General features: G+C 49.0%; 1 protein-coding gene across 8 annotated transcripts in view; it reads right to left on the reverse strand.

The window, feature by feature from the left end:
- Positions 1-23334, reverse strand: part of FGFR2 (fibroblast growth factor receptor 2) — a 95704-nt gene that overhangs the window by 6159 nt on the left and 66211 nt on the right. For 4 of the 8 annotated variants that reach the window (XM_049764436.1, XM_049764429.1, XM_049764435.1 and 1 more), the window contains 8 exons: positions 22431-22627; positions 15685-15836; positions 11966-12087; positions 9916-10026; positions 7607-7797; positions 3482-3604; positions 3043-3113; positions 51-188 (listed from right to left, as the gene is read on the reverse strand). In XM_049764436.1, coding sequence (XP_049620393.1) covers positions 51-188; positions 3043-3113; positions 3482-3604; positions 7607-7797; positions 9916-10026; positions 11966-12087; positions 15685-15836; positions 22431-22627 — 1105 coding nt within the window. Of the gene's footprint in view, positions 1-50; positions 189-3042; positions 3114-3481; positions 3605-7606; positions 7798-9915; positions 10027-11965; positions 12088-15684; positions 15837-22423; positions 22628-23334 lie in introns of all 8 variants that reach the window. The other 4 variants (XM_049764428.1, XM_049764434.1, XM_049764433.1 and 1 more) reach the window with 1 other exon arrangement.

A 23334-nucleotide genomic window follows, 5' to 3' on the forward strand; every position in this document is an offset into this window, starting at 1 on the left:
GCCTGGCATGCGGGGAAGCTGCCATGGCCGAGGGGTCCTATGTTGCTTACAATTCATTGGTGCAGTTGGCAGGTTTATCCATCCTGTGTCCTTCCTTCAGCAGCTTAAATAGCTCCTCCACAGGGATGCCGGGGTAGGGCGAACCCCCCAGAGTGAAGATTTCCCACATCAACACTCCAAAGGACCAGCTGTGAGGGGAAAGAAAAGAGTGAGCCCTGACTCACAGAGCCCAGGAGCTTCCCGGTGAGGGACAGAAACACTCCCTCATTTCTTCAGTTCAGAGACTTGAGGTCTGAGCCCTCCCCACGAAGGACCCTGCAGGGTGATGGGTGGTGTCCTAAGGAACTAACTGCCATGCCCCACCCTGGTGAATTTTTGTTCTGGGAGAATAAAGAGCAGTTTGGCTTTGGCAGACTCAGGCAGAGATACCACAAGGCAAAAAGCAAACTGACTCTGTGACTCTTTCCTGACTGGCTCGTTTTATTAATCCTTTGCAGCTACTCCACTTTCATCAGACCCATTTGCCTAAGGGTGGAACCACGGCATGTGGGGTGATCTCACAAACCACGTGGATTTATTTTACAACTGTCCATTCATAGAGAAGAGAGGCCCAAGCATCATGGCTCTAAGGGGTGTGGTGGTGAACTGGGATTGTTCCTTGTCAAAATACTGTCAACAACTTGCAGCTCCTGGCACCCAAGCTGCCCCCTTTTCATTCTCTCACCCCAGCAAATGTGCCCAAGCCCAGGGCTGGGAGTTATCTGGCAGTTGGCAGAACCCAGGTGTCTCTCTCTCACTCACCACCACTGCCCAATGGATACCCCTCAATCTGACCCCAACACCAGGGCTCCAAGCTGCCACTTCCTTGTCCTAGAAGTCTCAGGACAAGACCAGGGATAGGACGAGGTAGAATCTCCTGACAGCCTGGTGGTTTCCAGAAGTTTCTTCCAGGGGAGCTACTAATAGACCTCGTAGACTGCTTACTAGGCTTATGATACCTGGAATACACTAGTGAGCTCCTCACCTCCCCCACTGAGTCTGCTCCAGACACACATCCTCATGGACCCCATGGACGAAGAGTTTCAGGATAGAAACTGGTTCAAAAGAGGCAGCTTGTGGCAAAATTAGGAATGAAACCAGAGATGGCTCAGTGGGAAGACAGAGACTGGGCATATGTGGAGCCTGGGATCCGACCCCAGCACTGTTCACTAAGTGGGCTTCTCCTCACAGACTACACTGCTTCCAGGGCAGCCACTGGGCCCTTTCCTTCTTCCAACAACAAATTTCCACTTCCTGTCACCCATGGGCTCAGGAAAACTGCCACCAAGCAGCCTAGGGGCAGGTATGCCCAGGACAGCGTCTCCTGAGGTTTTTCCTCAGCCATGTCACAAGAAAACAGTGTTTGTTATTCAGGCCTGACCTGGCTCATGGTAAGGAGCATTTTCTGGGGTCGAACCTTAGCACCACACCAAAGATAAAGGTGAGGAGGGGTGTGTATGTCCATGCTTCCTTCTTCCCAGAAAGGGGGGCAATTTGAGCATGTAGGGTCACTGCCCCAGAAATCCAGCCCCAGTTTTGAGGATACACAAAAAGTATACTCAATAGGGCAGGAGAGATAGCATGGAGGCAAAGCATTTGCCTTTTATGCAGAAGGTCATTGTTTCGAATCCGGGGTCCCATGTGGTCTCCCGAGCCTTCCAGGAGCAATTTCTGAGCGTGGAGCCAGGAGTAACCCCTGAGCAATGCTGGGTGTGACCCAAAAAAAAAAAAAAAAAAAAGTATACTCAAAATGGCTCAAATGATTCTTCCCCTCCATTTTTTTTTTTTTTTTTTGTCTCTGGGCCACACCTGGTGGTACTCAGAGCTCAATCCTGGCTGTAAATTCAAAAATCACTCCTGGTGAGGCAGGAGCCATGGTATGGAGTGGTAAGACGTCTGCCATGCAAGCCCTAGCCTAAGATGGACCACGGTTCAATGCCCTGGCGTCCCATATGGTCCCCCAAGCCAGGAGCAATTTCTGAGCACATAGCCAAAAGTAACCCCTGAGCATCACCAGGTGGGGCCCAAAAACAAACAAACAAATCACTCCTGGTGAGGCTCAGGGCCTTGTGTGATGCCAGAGATTAAGCCCAGGTCGGCCTGGCAATGCAAGTGCCCTCCCGATTGTAATATTGCTTTGTACTATTCCTGCAACTGAGTCTTTCAAAGGGTTTAATCCTGGACTCAGTACTCCACCACCACCCGTGCTCACACAGCATGGCTCACCTGAACATTTTTAACTCTTTTTTTAGGGAAATAACCCTGGACGACTCAGGAGGCCTCTCCTGGAATATCTTTCAACCCAGGCTCCATACCTCATCTCCCCGCTACCTGCAGGTTCCTGACTTTGAAGGACATCACTGAAGTGTATATCATGGGATTGATGCGTCAAAACCACCCAGTTTTTAGCCCTGCCTGGCATCTCATCCAGGATGTCAGGACAAGAACCAGAGGACTCAACAGGGCTCATCAGAGGTCACAGGGTCTGCGGAGGTCTCCTCAATGGCCTCAAACCGCACAAACCGTGGCCCTCCAAAAAAAAAAGAGGCTGTGGGAGTGAAACTAAACACACATCCACATCCTTCCCAGGCAAGTAGAGAAGGTTTCAGGGTCCTCCTTGGGGTACTGAGGCATAGGCCATGTGGGCATGAATAATTTAGAAGACCCTCAGCTGTACTCGTCTCCGTATGTTCACACACCCACGCAAGCACATATGAAAATGTGTGCCTGTGCGAACATGTTTCTATGTGGGCACACCGGTTCACACAACTGTACATGAAAGAGCACAACTCATGGCTTGGCAGAAGGAGGGAAGCTGGACTACCTTAGTTGAGGGGAGGAATCAGTCCCTGCTCTGAGGCTGGGAAAATCCCCAAGGCTGCTAACCTCTCCCCCCAATTTTGGTGCTGAAACCCACCTCCTCTAATCTATGGGACATGGAAGAAGAAAGGTCAGGACAATTTTAAGTGCTTAGGACACAGTAGAGACAACAAAGCCACTTACACATCACTCTGGTGGGTGTAGACTCGGTCAAAGAGCGCCTCTGGAGCCATCCACTTCACTGGAAGCCGGCCCTGCAGGCAGGAGAAACACAAAAGCCAAACTGTGAGATTCACTGGGCTTTGTTTGGCAGGCTCTAGGGGGTCAAGTCCATGGGCCAGATGTCACTAAGCACAGTCCTCAAAGTCTGACTCCTGGGGTCTCTTTTTCCCACCATGGACAGACACACCAACTGATGCCCAGGCAAAAACCAACCCCCAAGTTCCTGGGAGGGAAGGTTGGATGTATGAGACCATGGATGCCCTGGTATGGTATAGTCAGAGTGGGGACCCTCCTGTCTGGGAATAGCTTGAAAATGAGCCCCTTTTGACCTGTTACTGCAGATCTAATATCTTCCGTATAGATTATTTGAGGCACCACCACCCTAGTCCCCATGACTCACATTGGTGGTTTTCTTATAATAGTCAATATTGTTGATGTCTCTGGCCAGCCCAAAGTCAGCGATTTTCATCACGTTGTTTTCTGTGACCAAAACATTTCTAGCTGCTAAGTCGCGATGGATGCACTAAAGGGGGAAATAATGTCTGTTAAAAGGCTTGGAGAGGTCAGAGACATATCACAGCAGGAAGGGTATTTGCCTTGCATGCAGCCAACCCAGGTTCAATCCCCCGGCATCCTATAATGTTCCCAAGTCTGCCAGGAGTAATTCCTGAGAGCAGAGTTAGGAGTAACCCCTGAGTGCTGCCAGTGTGCCCCCAAAACATATAACAATAAAAACAACAAAATAAAAGTCTTTGAGGGTCCAACACAGTGCCCCAACTCTAATAACAACAGGAAATAGATCTGAAATCAAAACTGGTATTTATTTCCTAATAGGAAGATTATTTCAAGCACCCACAGTAGTAAAATCATCACATTAATCTCATTGTGGGGACCACAGACCACCACTCCAGCCACGTGTGGCTCCCTGAAATCTGCCTCCCCCTGTCTTTCTGAAAGCCAGTAAGTCCCCAAATGGCACCTCCTCACCCCTGCTCCCTTCTCAAGCTCCCCTTTCTGGCTGCTCTACCCTCAGTACCAAGGGCTTCTCAGTGGCCCCTTGAAGGCCTCTCCTCAGGCTCCAGCTTTGCTCCCAGATGTGCCGGACACAGCCGCCTCCTCCCACAGTGCTCCTCACTTTTCTCCTCTTCTCTCTTTCTTTTCTACTTCTCTCCCCTCTCATTCTTTTCTCTCCAACTCTCTTGTTCTTCTCCTCTCCATCTCTCTTCTTTGTCTCCACCTTCTCCTCCCCAACCCTCTCTCTTCCTCTTCTCTTCCTCGAGACTTGGCCACCCCTTTACCTGCTCCTCAAAGCCAAGACCTGGCCTGTCACATCAGAGAGACCTTAGACCCAGAGGCCATGATTGTTAAGTGTCTGTTCCCAGCTAGCCCCTCCCTAGATCACCCCCACCCCAGTTCTCATTCCCAGCAGCTGGGGCACACTGCCAGACTAAAGTCCCCTTGGCTCTAAATCGACATCCCAACTCCCTTAATTCTAAGCCTGGACCCTTCTGTGGGAAGGGAATGGGGAATGGGGTCCACCAGGGTACACCTAGCCATGCCCCCACTCCTGGATCTCAATCTGCATCTCCATCATTGTCTGTTTTGTCCCTGATTACTTCTGCTATCAGACCTGCTCCTACTGCTGACCCCCTAATCCCACATATGAGCTCAGCTCTGCAACAACATCCACACATCCCAGCTCTGAGACATGTTTCCGGCTTCTTCCATGACACTAGGACCCACCAGGCCTCGCACAGTTCTAGGCCCACCCTGGACCCAGCCTTGGTGCCTGTCACCAAGTTCCAAAGCCACACACTCTGCACTTCTCATGACTTATGCTCAGAAAGTACTAGTCATGGGCTAGATTTTCTCCCTTTGACAAAAGGAAGTTGCTTAAGTGCTTTAGCTGCCTCTGCTGTAGCCAAGTTCTATAGTGAGGGTCCCCATTCGCCTCCTGTTGAGAAGAGACTGGCACCCTCCCAACACTTTGACATGGGTCCTGATGAAACAGACACTCTGCTGAAGGAGCGAGCCAGCAGATCTGCAGGCATGGACCAGGCACAGACTGCCTGGCTGCAGGGGCAATCCCAGAAACAACAGCCTAGTGGCACAGCAGCCAGCCCAGCCATCGGGGGGCTTGGTGGCCCCTAGACTAGTCCTAGTCAGAAAGAAGAGATGCTGGAAGGGAGCTGGCGCAGTGATTGAAAACAGGAAATGTGAGCCCTCCCAGAAGCTGCTGGGAGCCGAGTCCTGTCCAAAGCTTAGAGGCTTCTTCCAACCAAGCATCCAGTCTGGGCCAAGCTCTCCCACAGTGCACCCTGCGGGCCATGCCTGGGTGCTGAGCAGGCTCCATGGCCAGGACAATGCCACTTCCTGTCTGTAGGGTTCTGACCACACAGTAGACAAGATCCTGAGTAGACGACCACTGAGATGCAACCACTGGCTTCTCTCTAGCAAACTGGGGTGTAGCCATCGAGGGAGCTCACTCTCTGGTTGGAATGAGAGTCTAAGAACCCAGAAAACAGGTAGCTGGCCCACAGGGCCTGTCCTCTGCAGGAGGTGGGAAGGTCAGGTGCTCTCGCCAGTTGCAACTCTGCCTGTGTTAGCCGTGAAGGGCAGGGGCAGCTGAGGGAAGGATGCCAGTACCTCACGAGCATACAAGGTGCCCCTGCAGGACTCAGAGTGCTCCAGACCAAAGGCCTCTGTGACATGTCTGGTTCCTGTTTTACACACATGAGCCAGCCAGGGCTGGCTTTACACATGTGTGTGCCAAACTCATGAGCTCTTCCTGGCGTGCAAAAAATGACCATCTTTTCTCCCTAGCTACCCACTTCCTCCCTAACCATCCACTACGTCCTCTAATTACCTGCCTCCCTCCATAGTCACCCACATCTCTCCCTAACCACTTCCACTCTGACCACTCATCTTCTCCCCTCCCCAGCTGTGCACCCCAACAAGAACCCTCTGTTCTCAAGCACCTCAGTTGATAATTGGCCCATTTAAAAGTGAATTTCATATTGAGGCATAGCTCAGTGACCAAGTTCAGGCCTTCTGTTCAAAGGCCCTGGGCTCTATTCTCAGCCTTAATGATAAAAGAAACAACAGCAAAAACTACACAGGTAAACTCAGGCCCAGAACCATAGACAAGCGATACTTGAGTGTGTAATACTGGAGTACTCAATGCTGGAGTACCGTCACAACCTACTCCCCTCACAACTCCTATCTCTGAGACACAGCAGACAACTGTGGCCCATCTCTCACATATCATGGACCAGACCACACAGGTCCCCTGAACGTCAGATCTCCAAGTCTGAGAACCTCAATTGATATACCCAGCATTCTTGTTTTTGTTTTTGCCACTGTTTTGAAGCCAAATCTTAGCACAATCTCCCCTTTTCTGAGTCTGTTTACTTGTACCAAAGCCCATCCCAGTGGCAGCTCCTGGTGGGCACTTAATCTCACCCTCACCACACACACACACACACACACATAGAGTCCAGCAGGATGCTCTGTCATAGGATAAACTCACTGGAATCTAACCTCAGAGCCTTTAGCAGGAAAGTCCACCTAGGAGAGGCCAACATGGGGTGCTGCCAAAAAGACAGAGCCACACCTCTGGGTGCTCTTGCTCAATGCCACACAGCCCCCCAGGCCTTCTGTTTTTTTTTTGTTTTGTTTTTGGGCCACACCCAGCGGTGCTCAGGGGTTACTCCTGGCTGTCTGCTCAGAAATAGCTCCTGGCAGGCATGGGGGACCATATGGGACACCGGGATTCGAACCAACCACCTTTGGTCCTGGATCGGCTGCTTGCAAGGCAAACGCCACTGTGCTATCTCTCCGGGCCCCCTTCTGGTTTTTTGAGGGAGATTCTGGGATATCCCAAGGTGGCAGGCAGGAAGGGAACCCATGGAGAAGCTTTAGTGGACCCGAAGCTCAGGCTCAGAAAGGGCAGCCAGGCCTTCTAGAGGCACCTGCCTAACTGCTTTCCGAGCAGCTCAGATGTTTCACGTTCCAGTCCAGGAAGCATGTCTGGAATGCAGGTGAGTCACCTCTGGGGACTAGTCCAGGACACAATCACAGAGGGTCAACCCACAGAGGGGGACACCGTAGCCCAGGTGACATGTGGGACTCAGTGCTATGAAATACAACACCCCTGGGCACCTTCTCTCCTGCCAGGACATTTCATGCCATTTCAGTCACAGCAGTGTCAATGCCACACCCCTCAGCTAAATCGTCCCAATCCAATAACCACAACATAAACATAGCACCCTGCACCCTTCCAAAAAAAGGGAAAAAAAGTTATCAGGAGAACAGACATGCACCCTAGCCAGACTGGTCCCCACGTACTGCTCCAGGCAAGTCTGGCTGCTCTGGTTTTCAGAGGGAGCCATGCACTAAATAGTTTCCATTTTCTATGGGACAGGCAAGGGCTTGAAGGAGGCTTGGGGCTCAGCCCAGCTGCCTAACCTCAGGTCAGCCACTTTTCACCTGCATCCATCACACAAGGAGCATGGGAAGGACTCACTTTTTGGGAAGCCAAGTACTCCATGCCCCTGGCCAACTGGTAGGTGCAGGACACCAAATCCTTGAAGGTCATCTGCTCCTCAGGGACACGATTGATGTCGTAGGAATACTCCATCCCTGGTGGCCTCCTGGCCCGAAGATACTCTCTCAGGTTACCCTTGGAGGCATATTCCACAATCACATAGAGTGGCCCTGAGGACAAAAGTGGGGAGTCTTTAAACCTGAGTCTATAAACCCCAGCATCTGGCCTCAGAAGCTGGGTCCACAGGGTTGTGGGCAGCGACAACTTGGCATTTGAAGATCAGTCAAGACATAGCAATGGACCTGCCCACCTCTTGCTGTTGGTAAAAAGTCTGCAGAAAAGCCTCTCCTGATTCCTTTTAATTTGTCCTAACAGTGGATAGATAGGGCACTGGCCTTACAGGCAGCTGATCCAGGTTCTATCCCTGGCATCTGATATGCCCCTATAAAACCCTGCTGGGAGTGAACCCTTAATGCAGAGCTAGGAATGAGCCCTAGAAATAAACAAACAGGGCCAGAAAGATAACATGGAGGTAAGGCATTTGCCTTTCATGCAGAAGGTCATTGGTTCGAATCCTGGCATCCCATATGGTCCCCCGAGCCTGCCAGGAGCAATTTCTGAGCATAGAGCCAGGAATAACCTCTGAGCACTGCCGGGTGTGACCCAAAAACAAAAACAAAAAACAAAAACAAAAAGAAAAGAGAGTCTTTTCCTGTTCATCGTAATGATCTCACATACATAGATGTATGTATGTATGTATGTATGTATGTATGTATGTATGTATGTATGCTGCTGTTAAGGTCACAAAATGACGTGATTGGGGCTAGAGAGATAGCACAGTTGGGAGGGCATTTGCCTTGCATGCAACCAACCCAAGTTGGATCTCCAGCATTCCATATGGTCCCTAAAGCCCACCAGGAGTAATTTTTGAGCACAGAGCCTGGATGGGTATGGCCCAAAACAAAATAATATTTTAAAAAATGACATGATTGCAAACATGCATCTGAGATCATGTTAGTTAATAGAACAGGTATAACTGGAACCTTTTATTCTCCAGGGCCCTGAGATGCTGAAAAAAAATGATCTAGAACAGTCTTGCCCTGAGCTCTAACATATAAGTAATTCACAGCCCTGGCTCCTTTCACAGTGAGCGGCACCCAGTGGCCACAAGGTTGGTGTGTGTCTCTTACCCCTAGGACTTCAGGGTAGAGGGCAGAAGTGGGCACAGGCACAGGCACAGGCCCTACCACTGTATGGCTCTTGCCAACTCTATTCTCTTTCTTCCCCCATAGCAGGGACTCAAGGCTATCATAAAGCCCAGAAGTGACATAAAATGGGAGCCTTTCTGGTTGCCCATGACAGGAAAAGTCTGCTGGGTCCTGGCCTGAAGGTAGGAGAAGGGGCCAAGACAGGGGCTGGCATCTGGGTCTCAGTATGGGCACATTAACTCCTAAAGGAACAGGAACATGCCCCATCACATTCCTGAGGGGTCAGTCACCTGGTTCTGGCTAGACTCAGGGTCTTCCTTCCCCTGGGGACTTGTCAACAAAGAACTGGATGATGTGGTAAAAATATATGAACTTCCACCAAGCAACAACGCAAGGACCTGCCTTTCCAGATACCTGTCAATATGGGTATCTCCCCCCTCCCCCCAACTTCTTATTTATTCCACCTGAATGATCAGAATTGCCCACACTTGGAATGGGTGTGTAGAGGAGTCTGCTTCGGGGGAAAGAGGGGATAAGAAGGAGAGTTAGAGCCAGCAAAGGGAGTCAGTCAGAAAGGAAGCCTAGAGATCAGTTGAAAGGGAGACAGAGACAGAGAGAGCCAGAGAAGGAGTAGAGAAGTGGCTGCTTAGAAAAGGCATAGCATAGAAGCCATGTGAGGAAATGCATATGTTAGGATAGAATTGTGAAATAAAGCTGGCTGACTCATGGGAACTTCATTTAACTGCTTTGTGAATTTCTCTGCTGTCACCCTGCAACCTTCAGACCCACCAGGCCATAGGGTCTGCAGGAGCTGGGTCGAGCCAACAAAGGCCTCACCATCCTCCTACTAACACACGTGAACTGCCTTTTTATATTAAAGTAACATGCCAGTGATATCCCATACTCAACTGCACCCTGGGCCATTTCCACCCAATGCTCACCCCTTCCTAGCACCTTAGTTCATGATGGATCTGAGCTGGAAGAATAAAGAGTTCTTTCTTCATCCTCTAGGGGCCCGGAAGTCCAAGTACAGAGCACCAAGGCCTCTCCCTAGCCCCCCAGTGTGCAGTCACTGCTCACCATCCTGTGTGCAGGCCCCCAGGAGGTTGATGATGTTTTTGTGCTTCCCAATCATCTTCATCATCTCCATCTCCGACACCAGGTCTGAAAGGTCCTTCTCTGTGGCATCATCTGGGAACACAGGGAAATCACAGATCAGCTCCAGCCTCATGGGCAATGAAAAAAAAGTGCCATTGAAATGGCATTAAGTGAAACTTCGAAGAAATTCAAGAGATTCTCCCAAGCCATGTCTTCATCACCTTATATCAGGGATGGGGACAAAGGCGAGGACTCTCCCACCAGCCCCCAGCTCCAGGTCCTAACAGCTAATCTGGGGTCAGTGGGGGTCAAAGGTCAGGACTAGAACAGTGGTTTCTATAGCAAAGTAATAGTAACCCCCACAAATGTCAGGGTGTCTGTCTATTGTGAAATGATTCATCCTCTACAGATTTCAGATGCCTCTAAAACTGCCCCCCATATCCAGAGGCTTATGGGAGAAGTTGATGAAGATGCAGGTATTTCATTCCCTCCAACCAAGAGCTCCCCATGGCCCTGAGCATCTTCAGGGGTACCTTGGAACTGTGGACACACTTTGGGGGCCCACCCAAGAGATGTTTAGGAGGCACAGGGGCCCCACATGGCAATTCTGACAACCAAGCCAGTGGATCCGTGTAAGACCTAAGGATGGGATGTTGCTTGAGCCCTGCAGTGCTGGGAATAATGGGGCTACCCCATAGTGTGCTGATGGGCTCCATGACTGCACCTGGCATAGGAGACCTCCGATTAGGTGCCACAAATAGAACCAGGATTGGTCACACACTAGGCAAGTGCCCTCCTTACTCATGCACTAACTCTCTGGCCCCATGTATATTTGATTGTCTACATACTTTTAACTATTTCCAATTTATCCCAGGAGAACTCAGAAAAGGAGAAAAGAGCACAAAAAAGGGGGATATTTCCCAGTGTACTGCCAAAGTGTAGGTGCCCCCATCCTGAGGTCAGACACTCCTACCCAGATACGTGGGTGTTCAGATCAGAAATGAATAATGAAGCTCCTTTCACAGGAGACCCCAGGCCAGGGACGAGGCTCAGAGAGCTGCATGTGTGGGAGTCTCGAGTGGCACCCCCCAGAACCATGGGGTTCCCTGACACTCAGTCAGGATTGACTCCAAAACGAAACAAATGGGGGGAGGGTTTTGGTGGAAATCCAATAGTTAAGTCTCTGAAGTTCCCTGGATGAATATTTGAAGCAGTATTGGGAGGTTAATGCAGAAATGTTCAAACCAACACAACCCACAAAAAACCCTTCACAAACACAAAGTCGAAACAATAGTACAGTGGGGAGGACTCTTGCCTTGCACGAGGCCAACCTAGACTCAATCTCTGGCACCCATCTGGTCCCCTGAACATTGCCAAGAGTGATTCCTGAGTGCAGAGCCAGGAGTGACTCTGGGGCATTACTGGTATGGCCCCAAAACAAAACACACAAACCAAAACTCAGAAATACTCAAACCATACCATCCCAAAGGCAACTGACCAAAGACATCCTGGCGTCATTGCTGCCTGCACCAAAGATTCTATGTCAGCTCCACCCAGAGTTCCTTTCACCTCCCCAAGGACATCCCAGACCAGCCTTCCTCTCTTCACTCTTCTGGCAAAAAAGGGATGACACCCTGTCCCTAACTAACATCATCACCCTTCCTCCCAAATGCCAGTTTTCCTTTATTTGTGATCTAAGCTTTGGGTCCTGAGTCCAAGCTCCTAAGAGCACCCCTAAAATGCATCAGTGACATGGGAACAGAGGTACAGACACTCAGCAAACAAAGGCTCCCCAGGAACAGCAAGAGGGGAAAAAAGAGCAGATCTAGGGGCCCCCTCAGCCCACAGCCCTGCTCTCTAACCCCAAATGCACACAGCTCAAGATAAATAGTGTGTCCGGACGATGATTTATACTGAAAACTTCTCAACCCCTGGGTCAAGTATGTGCTCCTTGACCCCGGCCTTGGGGGAGGTCACATGCCACAAAAGGCACATTCTCCAGTGGGCCCCCGGTGCATGCAGCCCCCCTCACCTTTCAGCATCTTCACGGCCACAGTGACAGCTTCCTTGGGCTTCTCCTTATCGATCCCCACAGCTTCGGCCATGACCACTTGCCCAAAGCAACCTTCTCCCAGCGGTTTGCCCAGCGTCAGCCTAAAAAGGGTCAATAGAGGATTAGCCAGCACACAGCATCAGGCAACATGCCGGAGCGCAGAAAGAGAGAAGTCCAGACGCCCCAAAAAGGAGAGTTTTCAGCAGTAACAGGCATACAGGGCTCTGATTCCATGGGCTAATAAAACTGGGGTGCACAAGCACCCCAGTATTTTCTCAGTGACAGTTTTCAGAGCAGATCAATCCTGAGTGGAGCAGCTGCAGGCTTTAAAGAAAACTTTAGGGAAGGTCTCCTTGCAAGCTCTCCTGACTGAAAGGAGGGGTTGAGGATCTGGAGCCAATCAACTATTGTGATGTCTCAAGGCTCAGGGGGAAAGGCTCAAGCTGTTGTTGGCTTTTTCTTCCTTTGGGTCTCCGTGACATCCTCTCAAATTGCTGACTTACATCACAGGAATCTTAGACACCCTTCCAGGAATCTCTAACTTCTCTAAAGAAAATTGCATAACTCATAGAGTGTGTGTGTATGTGTGTGAAGTTAGAGAATTAAAAAACAATTTAGCAAAAGAGAAAAAAAAAAAAAAGAAAACCAATTTAGAAATCCTTAGGAATCATGCCTATCCAAAATGAACACGACTAATTAAATCGCTGAGCTCAGAAACTAGTATATTTTCTAGTATATTTTCCCTGAACCTTCCAGAGAAGTCTGAAATATGCTTACTGGGCTGGAGCGATAGCACAGTGGTAAGGCATTTGCCTTGCATATGGTCAACCTAGGACAGACTGGGTTCAGTTCCTGGCAGCCCATATTGTCCCCTGAGCCTGCCAGAAGCTATTTGTGAGCACAGAGCCAGGAGTAACCCCTGAACACTGCCAGATGGGTGTTGCCCCCCCCACACCAAATAATACAGATAAAGAAAAAGAAATACGTCTATGATAAGTCTTCTACATAAGTATAACACAGAGAAGTTTTGAGCTGTACTCGGTAAACAGTATTTACGGTAAAGGACGTACACTAGTCTGCAGAAGCTAAGCAGAAAGACAACGGGGTGGTGTGTGCTGAGGCTGAGGTCATTCCACTTCTATCCTAAAGCTAAAATTAAATTTAATATCTTGGCAGAAAGTAAACATTTGCATTGAAAAAATGGCTAATTTATGTCCAATTGCCCTGTTACTATAAGTGCAACAATCCTCTCTTTGTATGAGTCTAGCCCTCGATCTAATAAATGGCTTCTAAAAAGCTGCATTCATTGCAGAGCTGTTCCACCTCCCTGTGTGCTAAAGCCTGTTTTAAAATGCACAGCAGGGCCCGGAGAGATAGCACAGCAGCGTTTGCCTTGCAAGCAGCCGATCCAGGACCAAAGGTGGTTGGTTCAAATCCTGGTGTCCCATATGGTCCCCTGTGCCTGCTAGGAGCTATTTCTGAGCAGACAGCCAGGAGTAACCCCTGAGCACCGCCGGGTGTGGCCCAAAAACCAAAAAAAAAAAAAAAAAAAAAAAAAAAGCACAGCAGTGATTCCCCCCCCCCCCATAGGGCAGCCCCAACAGCATGGCCAGTACAGGCTCACAGCTTCTCACCCGTTGGTCACAGAGATCACACATGTTGTAGCAGGGCCAAGCTAAAGTGCAAATGTGATTACTGGGTCCCCTCTGGACTGGCACCAACCTACTTGAATAACCAAACCAGGGAGCTAGGTGCATGCACAAAAAACAATGCTTTTCTCTCTCGACCTTTGAATTTTGAGTTTTGGGCCACACGTGGAGATACTCAGAGCTTACATCTGGTTCAACACTCAGGAATTAAGTCCTATGGGGGTTTAGGGAACCAAATGTGGTATAAGGGATCAAGCCCAGGTCAGCCACATCCAAGGCAAGCGTTATACTCACTGTACTATCTTTTTTGGCCCCTCTTGACCTTCTATGAGTAAAATAAATAAATAAATAAATAAATAAATAAATAAATAAAAATACATTGTGCTTTCTCTGAGCCTCATGTTCAAACTATATGTCCTGAATGTTTCTAAAAGATTCCAAAATGTCCATGCTGTGAATGTTCAATAAATATATAAACATGTCCCAAATGAATGAAGAAATGGAGGGGAAATGGATGGTCTTTTTCATCGCACTATACAGGGAAACTTAGATAAAAATTGTTGTCATTAACCCTCTAACGAGATGCAAGAAGCGCATTTGTTTGGGTCTAACTTAGGGTTTGTGTAGCTCTCTCTCTAGTGATATGGCATTGTGTGCACCAAAAGCAGGCCTACCCAAGCAGCCACCCCTTCCGAAGAGAGCCTGGCAAGAGTTCCTCCTGGTAAGTAAGTAATTCTCTGACATATTCTCTGAGAGGTGCTTTGAATATCCAGACAAATGGGTGCCTTGTATATCAACAAGTCAAAAGCTTTTTCCAACTGGTTGGGTGCCATTGTGTGTGCATCCAGTGACTTCCATCTCTCTTCACTCTCAGCTCTGTTAGGACTCCCAAGAAATGCCTTGGAAGTAAACTCTGCAAGGGCCACTATGGTATTTCTTTTTTTTTTTTTTTTTTTTTGGGTCACACCCAGCAGTGCTCAGGGGTTATTCCTGGCTCCAGGCTCAGAAATTGCTCCTGGCAGGCACAGGGGACCATATGGGGTGCCGGGATTTGAACCGATGACCTCCTGCATGAAAGGCAAACGCCTTACCTCCATGCTATCTCTCCGGCCCCCCACTATGGTATTTCATCTCCAAGTCAGGTTGAGAACTTTTGAGCAGAGTAAGGGCTGCCCCCCACAGCAATCCATCTCATGGATTAAGTGTCTTGTGCCTACATTCTGCAGATACCTGTCATTAAAGTTCCCAGGTGGCTAGCACAAGAAGGAAAAATAGAAAGAAGGAAAATGCTATGAGCCAAGCATCATGTTGAATACTGGCAGCTCTGGACAGTGACCTTCACGTAATTCAGAAAATCAGGTGACTTGAGGAAGGCTGCCCATCCCTGGGTAGGTGAGCCAGGCTCAACATCAACCCATGGAACCCAAACACAGGGATTGAAACCAGACCAAGAAACACATCACAGACTTAGACAAAGCCATGAGCACAGTCCATAGGGCCACACTTGGATCATCTCACTGGAGCATTGTTATGACATCTGAAAAGAACAGAATTATGGGCCCTGGGAAAGTTGATGTTAGGTGCTATGCTCTAAGCTTCTGGGCTCATCAATATCACATCATTAGCCACAAAAAAATGACAACACCAAAGGAAGAGTCATTAGGCAATTTCTATTTTGCAGAGACACATCCTACAGAAGAGGACCAGAAGTTGGAACGTCGTATCTCTTTTTTGAAATGGGATAATTCCACTTTATTCCATTTGACTGGGTTTGAATGGTCTGGGAAGTGAAAAAAATGCTAACAAGGTGCCATCTTGTTTGAGAATCAATCATGGCTCAGTAGGTCTGTTTTTAAAAGAACCCGGGAGAGAGACCATTCTATTCTTTTTAGCAGGACTTGGTGATTTAGAAATGCCAACTCTCTCCCTCCCTCTGGCTACATCTGAGCCAGGTCTTGGCAGGGTGGGGTCAGTAACAGAAACTGTCCTCTGTCCCTTCTCTCTGGGCATCGGGGTAGGGTAGAGACAGTCTCCAGAGGCAGCACTCACTTGTCTCTTGGGAACTCCCACTTTGGATCTTCTGGCAACTCATATTCAGACACCCCAGCCAGCATGGGGGTGTCAGCCGTGGAGGAGAGACGAGTAGTGATCCTCACCAGAGGGGTGTTGGAGTTCATGGAAGAACTGGACTCAGCAGAAACCTGGATACAAAAGGCAAAGGCACAGATGTAATCCTGGTTCTAGCTGAGAAGGTGGGAAGCTGGTCAGGGCCCAGCCAGATGGTCAGACCTTAGAAAGGAAAGGGGGTTGGGGGTGTGACTCTAGTAGAAGTCCTCACTCACTGCAGAAGCGGAACGCTCTGATTCCAGCTCCTTAGTCCTCCCAACTCTTTCTTTCAATCAATTGAAAGAGGTCCTGTGACCACTTTGCCAATGTTTTAATGAGGGCCAAAGGCCACAGAGAAGTCCTTTTTCAGTCCTTATGCCTAGAAACAGGCCCTTGAGGACAGGCCACTGCTGGGACTCCCTTTTCTGCTTGTCCCTGGGTCAGAAGCCATGATGCTCAACATCCTCAGAGCACAGTTCATCGGCAAACAGGGCAGTACCTATATAAGTCCAGAGAAGCATCTAGAAAAATCAGCTCTTTGATGGTTCAGAGAACTAGCTTCAAGATTTGGATGTGAGTGGTAGGTTTTAGAGCCAAGAGACAAGAAGCCCAAGCACTGGGCAGTGTTCTCTACTTCCTGTTAGGCCAAGGGGACCACTGGAACCCAGGCTTTTGGCTAAACACTGCCAATGGCCTCTTGTCAACTTTGGCTTCAGAACTCCGTGGGCTGAAGCTATGGGCTGAAACATCCCAGGATAAGTGTTTGAAATGGATTTCTGGATCAGTCCTGGCTCCAGGCTGTATCCTTGGAAAGGAAAAGGTGCTTGGTAAAGGACACTTCTGATGATCCCTCACCATCATGGGTCACAGGACCAGCCTATACAAAACCATAAACAAGACTTTGGCCCATAAAGGGAAAGGCCATTCTTACCTAAGCAGCCCCTAACATGTGCTATCAAACACCATCAACCCTGGGATGAAGCCCAAGTCCTTCTCAACAAAGTGAATGGGGATGGAGGAGAGTCAATGGCATCAGGAAGAGCCTGAGGCTCTTTTCACAGGACCTGGGCTCTTCTTCTCTTCTGCAGAAATGTTCTGCTCAGAAATCCTTGAGTCTCTCCTTTGCCCATGAAGCTGTCCTGGATGTGGGCAGGAAGTCTGAGCAGGGCCCAAAATAAAGTGGGAGTGGGGGAATAGCAGAAGTGAGATGTAACCTAGAAATAGAAAGTTTAGGGGCTAGAGCGAGTGACAATACAATAGGTGAAGTGTTTGCCTTGCCCATAGACAACTTAGGTTTGTTCCTCGGCATCCCATATGGTCCCTAAGCTTGATCAGGAGTGAGTCCTGAATGTAGAGCCAGGAGAAGTCTCTGAGCACAGCCCAAACCTCTTATACCTCCCCCCTCAAAAGAGACAAGCTTGCACTTCTTTTCCTTCTTGGACCTGCAAGCTGGTGACTGGGCACCTGCCTCCTTCCACGCTAGCATCCTGGATTGCCCCATTAGCTGAGCTGCCAACCTCATCTATCAACCATCCTCTGAGATGGTTCTATGGGATGCTCCCAAATGTTGGTGGGGGATTTTAAAGTCTGGTATAAGGGGTGCAAATCTGGTCCCGGGATACAAGGTTCCTCAAGTCTGAAGAGGAGGCCATCAAGGTTGAAAGGGATTAGTCAGAGTCACAGGAGTAACCTCGAAGATTGGAAGCTGAAGGTCACACACACTCCATCCCAGTCAATCCACTCAATGGGCTGGAGCTCCATGGAGCAAAAGATCAAACTTATCTTCCCCCAAAATAGAGGCTCCCCAGCAGGAAGAAAGTTGGAATAGCCCAGAGGGCTTAAGAACAGCAAAGGCGGACCCCAAGAGATAGCACAGCGGTGTTTGCCTTGCAAGCAGCCAATTCAGGACCAAAGGTGGTTGGTTCGAATCCCGGTATCCCATAGGGTCCCCCGTGCCTGCCAGGAGCTATTTCTGAGCAGACAGCCAGGAGTAACCGCTGAGCACTGCCGGGTGTGGCCCCAAAACCAAAAAAAAAAAAAAAAAAAAAAAAAAGAACAGCAAAGGCGAGAGCGATAGCACAGCAGGTAGGGTGTCTGTCTTGCACATGGCCAACCAAGGTTTGATCCCATAGGGTCCCCCAGGAATAATTTCTGAGTACAGAGCTAGGAGTAAATCTGAGCACTGCTGGGCATGGCTCAAAAACAAAAACAAAAAAGAACAACAACAAAAAACACCCCAAACATTCACTCTGCAGCACCCCAGTGCCCCAGAGCAATCCTCAAGGGCACACAGTCCAAGTTCACAACCATAATGACTATGGGGTCCTTCCTGGCACAAAAACAACTGGCAGAGGTTTAATGAGAAAGATATTCAGATGGGAAATTTTTTTTCAGGGTGGAACCATTGACTACAAGGTCTGGAACACAGACAGGCTTTGTATGCAGGAGGCCTAAGTTTGATTCCTGCACTATTGGTCTCCCAGCTTCTCTGGGAATAGTCCTCAAGCCCTGAACACTGTTAGGGTGTGCACCCCACAAAACAGATAAATGAAGGTAGGGAACATGTGCTACCAAAAGTGGTCAGACATGCAGAGGTTGTGAAAGGGATAAGCTCCAAAGCATAAATCCGAAAATGGCATTGAGATGTGGGGGGTGGGGGGTAAGAGAACATAGGGTGCTAGGGTTCCCAATGCAGTTTTACAGGGGGATTTAAATCCCCTTTAGAGCCATCAACAGGCCATCTGCCTCTCCCAGAAATACACACTTCTAGGAAGTGACTTCTGCCCTGGTCAGTGACTCCAGCCATCCCTGCACACCACAACATATGGGGACCATAAGACTCAAACCCAACCTTGCAGGTCCCCCAGAGCTTTCTGATCTTCTTTCGGTGAACCATTATGATCAGTTATTCATGAACAGTCAGAGAAGCCATAGCCAAGCAACTGGTTTACCTAGACCAATGGTCCTCAAACTATGGCCCGAGGGCCACATGTCGTATTTATTCCCATTTTGTTTCTTCACTTCTAAATAAGATATATGCAGTGTGCATAGAAATTTGTCCATAATTTTTGTTTTTACTATAATCTGGCCCTCCAACAGTCTGAAGGACAGTGAACTGGCCCCCTGTTTAAAAAGTTTGAGGACCGCCGGCGAGGTGGCGCTAGAGGTAAGGTATCTGCCTTGCAAGCGCTAGCCAAGGAAGGACACGGTTCGATCCCCCGGCGTCCCATATGGTCTCCCCAAGCCATGGCAATTTCTGAGCACATAGCCAGGAGTAACCCCTGAGCATCAAATGGGTGTGGCCTGAAAAACCAAAAAAAAGAAAAGAAAATGTTTTGGGGCCAGAGAGATAGCATGGAGGTAAGGTGTTTGCCTTTCATGCAGGAGGTCATCGGTTCAAATACCGTGTCCCATATGGTCCCCCGTGCCTGCCAGGAGCAATTTCTGAGCCTGGAGCCAGGAATAACCCCTGAGCACTGCCAGGTGTGACCCAAAAACCGCAAAAAAAAAAAAAAAGTTTGAGGACCTTCCCAGATGCCTGCCTCGCCCCCTTTCTAGGGATCTCTTTCTGAGGATTTCAGTGAAGCTTTTTTACGTACAACCCAGGACAAGAAGTGAGCAAGAGAATGGTTTCATCTTTTTATGCCAAATGGGAAAGAGTCAGTAGAGAGGGCCCTGCAGAAAGGGGGGGCTGTGGCAGGGAGGAATCTATTCACTCTTGAAAAATGACCATTACTTGTGCACCCCAGTCCACCAACAAATGACTCTCAGGCTGTGTGGCTCAGCACACAGGGGCTTCTGCTAGAAGCCTCAGCTCCCCACCTCCAGCCAAACAAAATGTTTCCAATGACTCAAGCTGGAACAGAAGGGAGTGACGAGGGAGGAGAGGACTCAATTCTCTGTAATAAAATACAGGTAAGTGATTGGGGAGATGCCCCACCCTTGTTTCTCCCTCAACATCAGCAAATCCTGAGTGTCTCCCCAGCCACCTGCTTTGCCATCTCCTGGTCCCATCAAACCAGCTCTTCGAAGAAGGTGGAGGCTGTGGGAGGGCGCAGGGGCAGCTACTGGGGTTTAATGAGCTTCTAGAAACGAAGCTTTGGGAACTCAATATGTGGTCATTATAAAGCACAGCCCCTAAAACTGGTGTGAATTAGTGTCATTCCTGCAACACATGTCTACAGACAGACACACACATACACACACAGAGAGACACATACCATATACATACATACAAATACAAACACATGAACAAAGACTCTCTCTCTCTCTCTCTCCTCTCTCTCTCTCTCTCTCTCTCTCTCTCTCTCTCTCTCTCTCTCTCTCTCTCTCTCTCTCTCTCTCTCTCTCTCTCTCTCTCTCTCTCTCTCTCTCTCTCTCTCTCTCTCTCTCTCTCTCTCTCTCTCTCTCTCTCTCTCTCGTCACCTCCTGCTCATGTGTCCTGGGTTCTCTCAAAGGTCTTAGGATTTTGGGCTGTCCTTGATTTTTTTCTTGTTTCCAATCAGTCCATGTCAGAATCCAGGTGAATGAAAGGCAGAGAAAAACCAACCTGCAATCTCTTCAGTACTCATTGCCCAAGGTGAGGGGACAGGTTTTTTTTGGGGGGGCGATGGTTTGGGGGCCACATGCAGCAGTGCTCAGGGGACCATGCAGTGGAGGGGATGAAACTTGGATCCTCCTGCTAGCAAAGCATGTGCTCCAGTCTCCTGGGTATCTCTCGGGATGCCAACATAGCCATGTGCCCACCCCATGAGTGGAGATGGGTTTCTAGGCAGATGAGACACCCACAACTCCACTTTATCCCCTGGACATTTCTGGCTTAGAGAAAGTACTGGAAAACCCAACAGGATCACACCAGGCCTCCTGGGCCAATGTCTGCACCTCTTTGCACCCCTGGTCCCCACCACTCATAGCCATGACCCAGAAAATAGGGTCCTCTCAGTCCCTGACAAAGCTGCTTCCCCAGACAATCCCAGAACTATACAGGGCCATGAGTTCCCCAACATGCCCCCACATCATTTCACCCTCCTGGCATGGCTGAGTTGAGGGGAGCCCTGTCCCAGAAGCATGGCAACTCCCTTTTTCCCCTAGAGTCACAGCCTACCCCAAGGATGGGGATTCAGACTTTGATAGGGACGTTCAACCCCCAAACTGACTGAATAAAGGCTGAGGAGACAGTATAGGCCTAGGGTACAAGCCCTGTATGTGGGGGACCTAGGTGGGTCCTGACACCATATCACCACCCACCTGTACTGCAAAGCCCTCAACCCCTTTGGGGTATCCTAGGGTCCCCAGAATCAAGTCAGGAGGAGCAATGCTCCTTGGGACATCCTATTGAACTGTCTAATCCAGTACACCAAGAACTGCTGGGGTCATTTCTAAGCACCATAGAAGCTCTGGGAATCCCCTTCCCCCCAAAAAAATAAATTCCATCAACTAAAATGAAATACCTGTCTTAGCCCAGAAAGGACAGGGCGGGTGAGAAAGTGTCAAAAAGGAAACTCAACAGAAACCTCAACAAGCTAAAACACACTCACATTTACACACACCCCAAATCCACACACACGTGCTCAAGTCACATATGCACGCACACACAAGTCCTAAGTCACGTTTAAGTCCACCTAAGTCACATCTAAGTCCACCTAAGTCCACCAATCTCACACCTAAGTCTACACACATTCACACAAAAACCCATATACTCACATGTGGGTATCCCCTCCCTTAATTCTTATCCTACCTGAATGATCAGAACTGCCCACACCTGGAAAGGGGAGGGTAGAGGAGGCTGACTGAAGGGAGAGAGGCGATAAGAAGGAGAGTTAGAGTCAGCAAAGGATTCGGCATCAGCAAAGAAGCAGCAGCAGTAGCATCAGCAAAGGGAGTCAGTCAGCAAGGAAGCCTGGAGAAGCAGCTGAAAGGGAGACAGAGGCAGAGAGAGCCAGAGAAGGAGCAGAGAAGTGGCTGCTTGTACAAGGCTAGCATAGAAGCCATGTGAGGAAATGTATATGTTAGGATAGGATGGTGAAATAAAGCTGGCTGACTCTGGAACTTCATCTGACTGCTTCATGAATTTTTCTGCTGTCACAATGTGACCTACAGACCTGCCAGGCCATGGAAGCTACAGGAGCTGGGCCAGCCAGCTGAGATAGGCCTCACCATCTAACCACATTAACACCATCCCCACACTAACTCTAAAACTCTTTAATTTATATTAAAACAACATTCACATTTACATGTGCACTCCCTTCTAACTACCTAGCTCCAAAGCCAAATCCATGAGCAAGTCACAGTAATATGTCAGGAGCAAATCACTCCATTCTGCAAACAAGTGTCACCGAGTCCTGTTTCCTTCAACAGCCCACGGGACTAGCTTTGAGGAAGGAGCAGAGAACAGACTCGAGTCCATCCCTTTCTAACTAAGGCATGAACCTCTCTCCAAAGGTTCATCATCAATCCATTATGAGGGAGGCTGGGTCGAAAGAGCTTTGGGCTTGTGTTATCTAACACCTTGACACTGCCTCCCTGCATCTGCTCCCTCTGGACGCTCAAACACACAACATGATGACTTAGAGGCCTGGCTGCCCCCCTGGCCTTGTGATGCTCAAGTAAGGGATAGAAGGAAGGGCCCACCAGCTGGCTGAGATGCAAGGGAGTAAATTTCTTCAAACTCTTTATCTACTTTCTGTTACCTGTCTCCGCAGAGGGATGCGCTTGGTGAGCTTATGCACTGCTGGCTGGCTGCTGAAGTCAGGCTTCTTGGTGGTGTTCTTCATTCGGCACAGGATGACGGTCACCACCATACAGGTGATGAGGAAGACCCCTATGCAGTAAATGGCTATCTCCAGGTAATCAGGGGAGGCAGGGAGCTCCTTCTCTCTTACGGGAGCTAGATGGCAGGTCACGGGGAGGAACAGATAAGCAGGCCACAGAATTAGGACACTGGGTACAGGCAGAGTACCAGAACAAAAGACACCAGAGTCAACTCAACCACTATTCCCAGGGCCAATGGGCTTCCTGCAATCTCACTCCTACAGCAGCCATGGCCACTGGGCGTGCCCTACAGGTCTCCCAAGTCAAGGGGAGTAGTCAAAGGCTGCTGGCTTCCTGCCTAGAACTCAGGTAGTTACTACTTCTCCTCTCAGGGGCAACCAGAAAAGAATCATGGGCTGGCTGCTGCCAAGGTCCAAAGGTGGATGGCATAGTTAATAATAGATCGCCAGCCACAGTCACAACATAAAGGACTGTCTCCTTCAGGATTCTGAAGATAATGCCACTTCTGTGCATCCTGGGACAATAACAGTTTCCTGTGATTTACTTGGGGAGAGAGTACTCTAAAAGGAAGTTGTGATGGGGCTTACCACACCAGGTAAGCACATGCCCATAGGGAATGGGAAATGCAGTACAGATTTCCTTAACATAGCTAGTTCCTAAAAGTTCCAAATGCCTTTCTACTCTTGAGCACAGCATTGAGTAAGCCATTTACAGGAAGGACTGTACTGCTTAAAATGAAAAATTCTTTTTTTTTTTTTTTTTAGAATGAAAAATTCTTAAGTCCAGATTATTCAATACTGCCATGTTCCTTTACCAATAACT

This window comes from Suncus etruscus, chromosome 17, assembly GCF_024139225.1.
Source record: "Suncus etruscus isolate mSunEtr1 chromosome 17, mSunEtr1.pri.cur, whole genome shotgun sequence".
In the NCBI taxonomy this organism is placed as follows: domain Eukaryota; kingdom Metazoa; phylum Chordata; class Mammalia; order Eulipotyphla; family Soricidae; genus Suncus; species Suncus etruscus.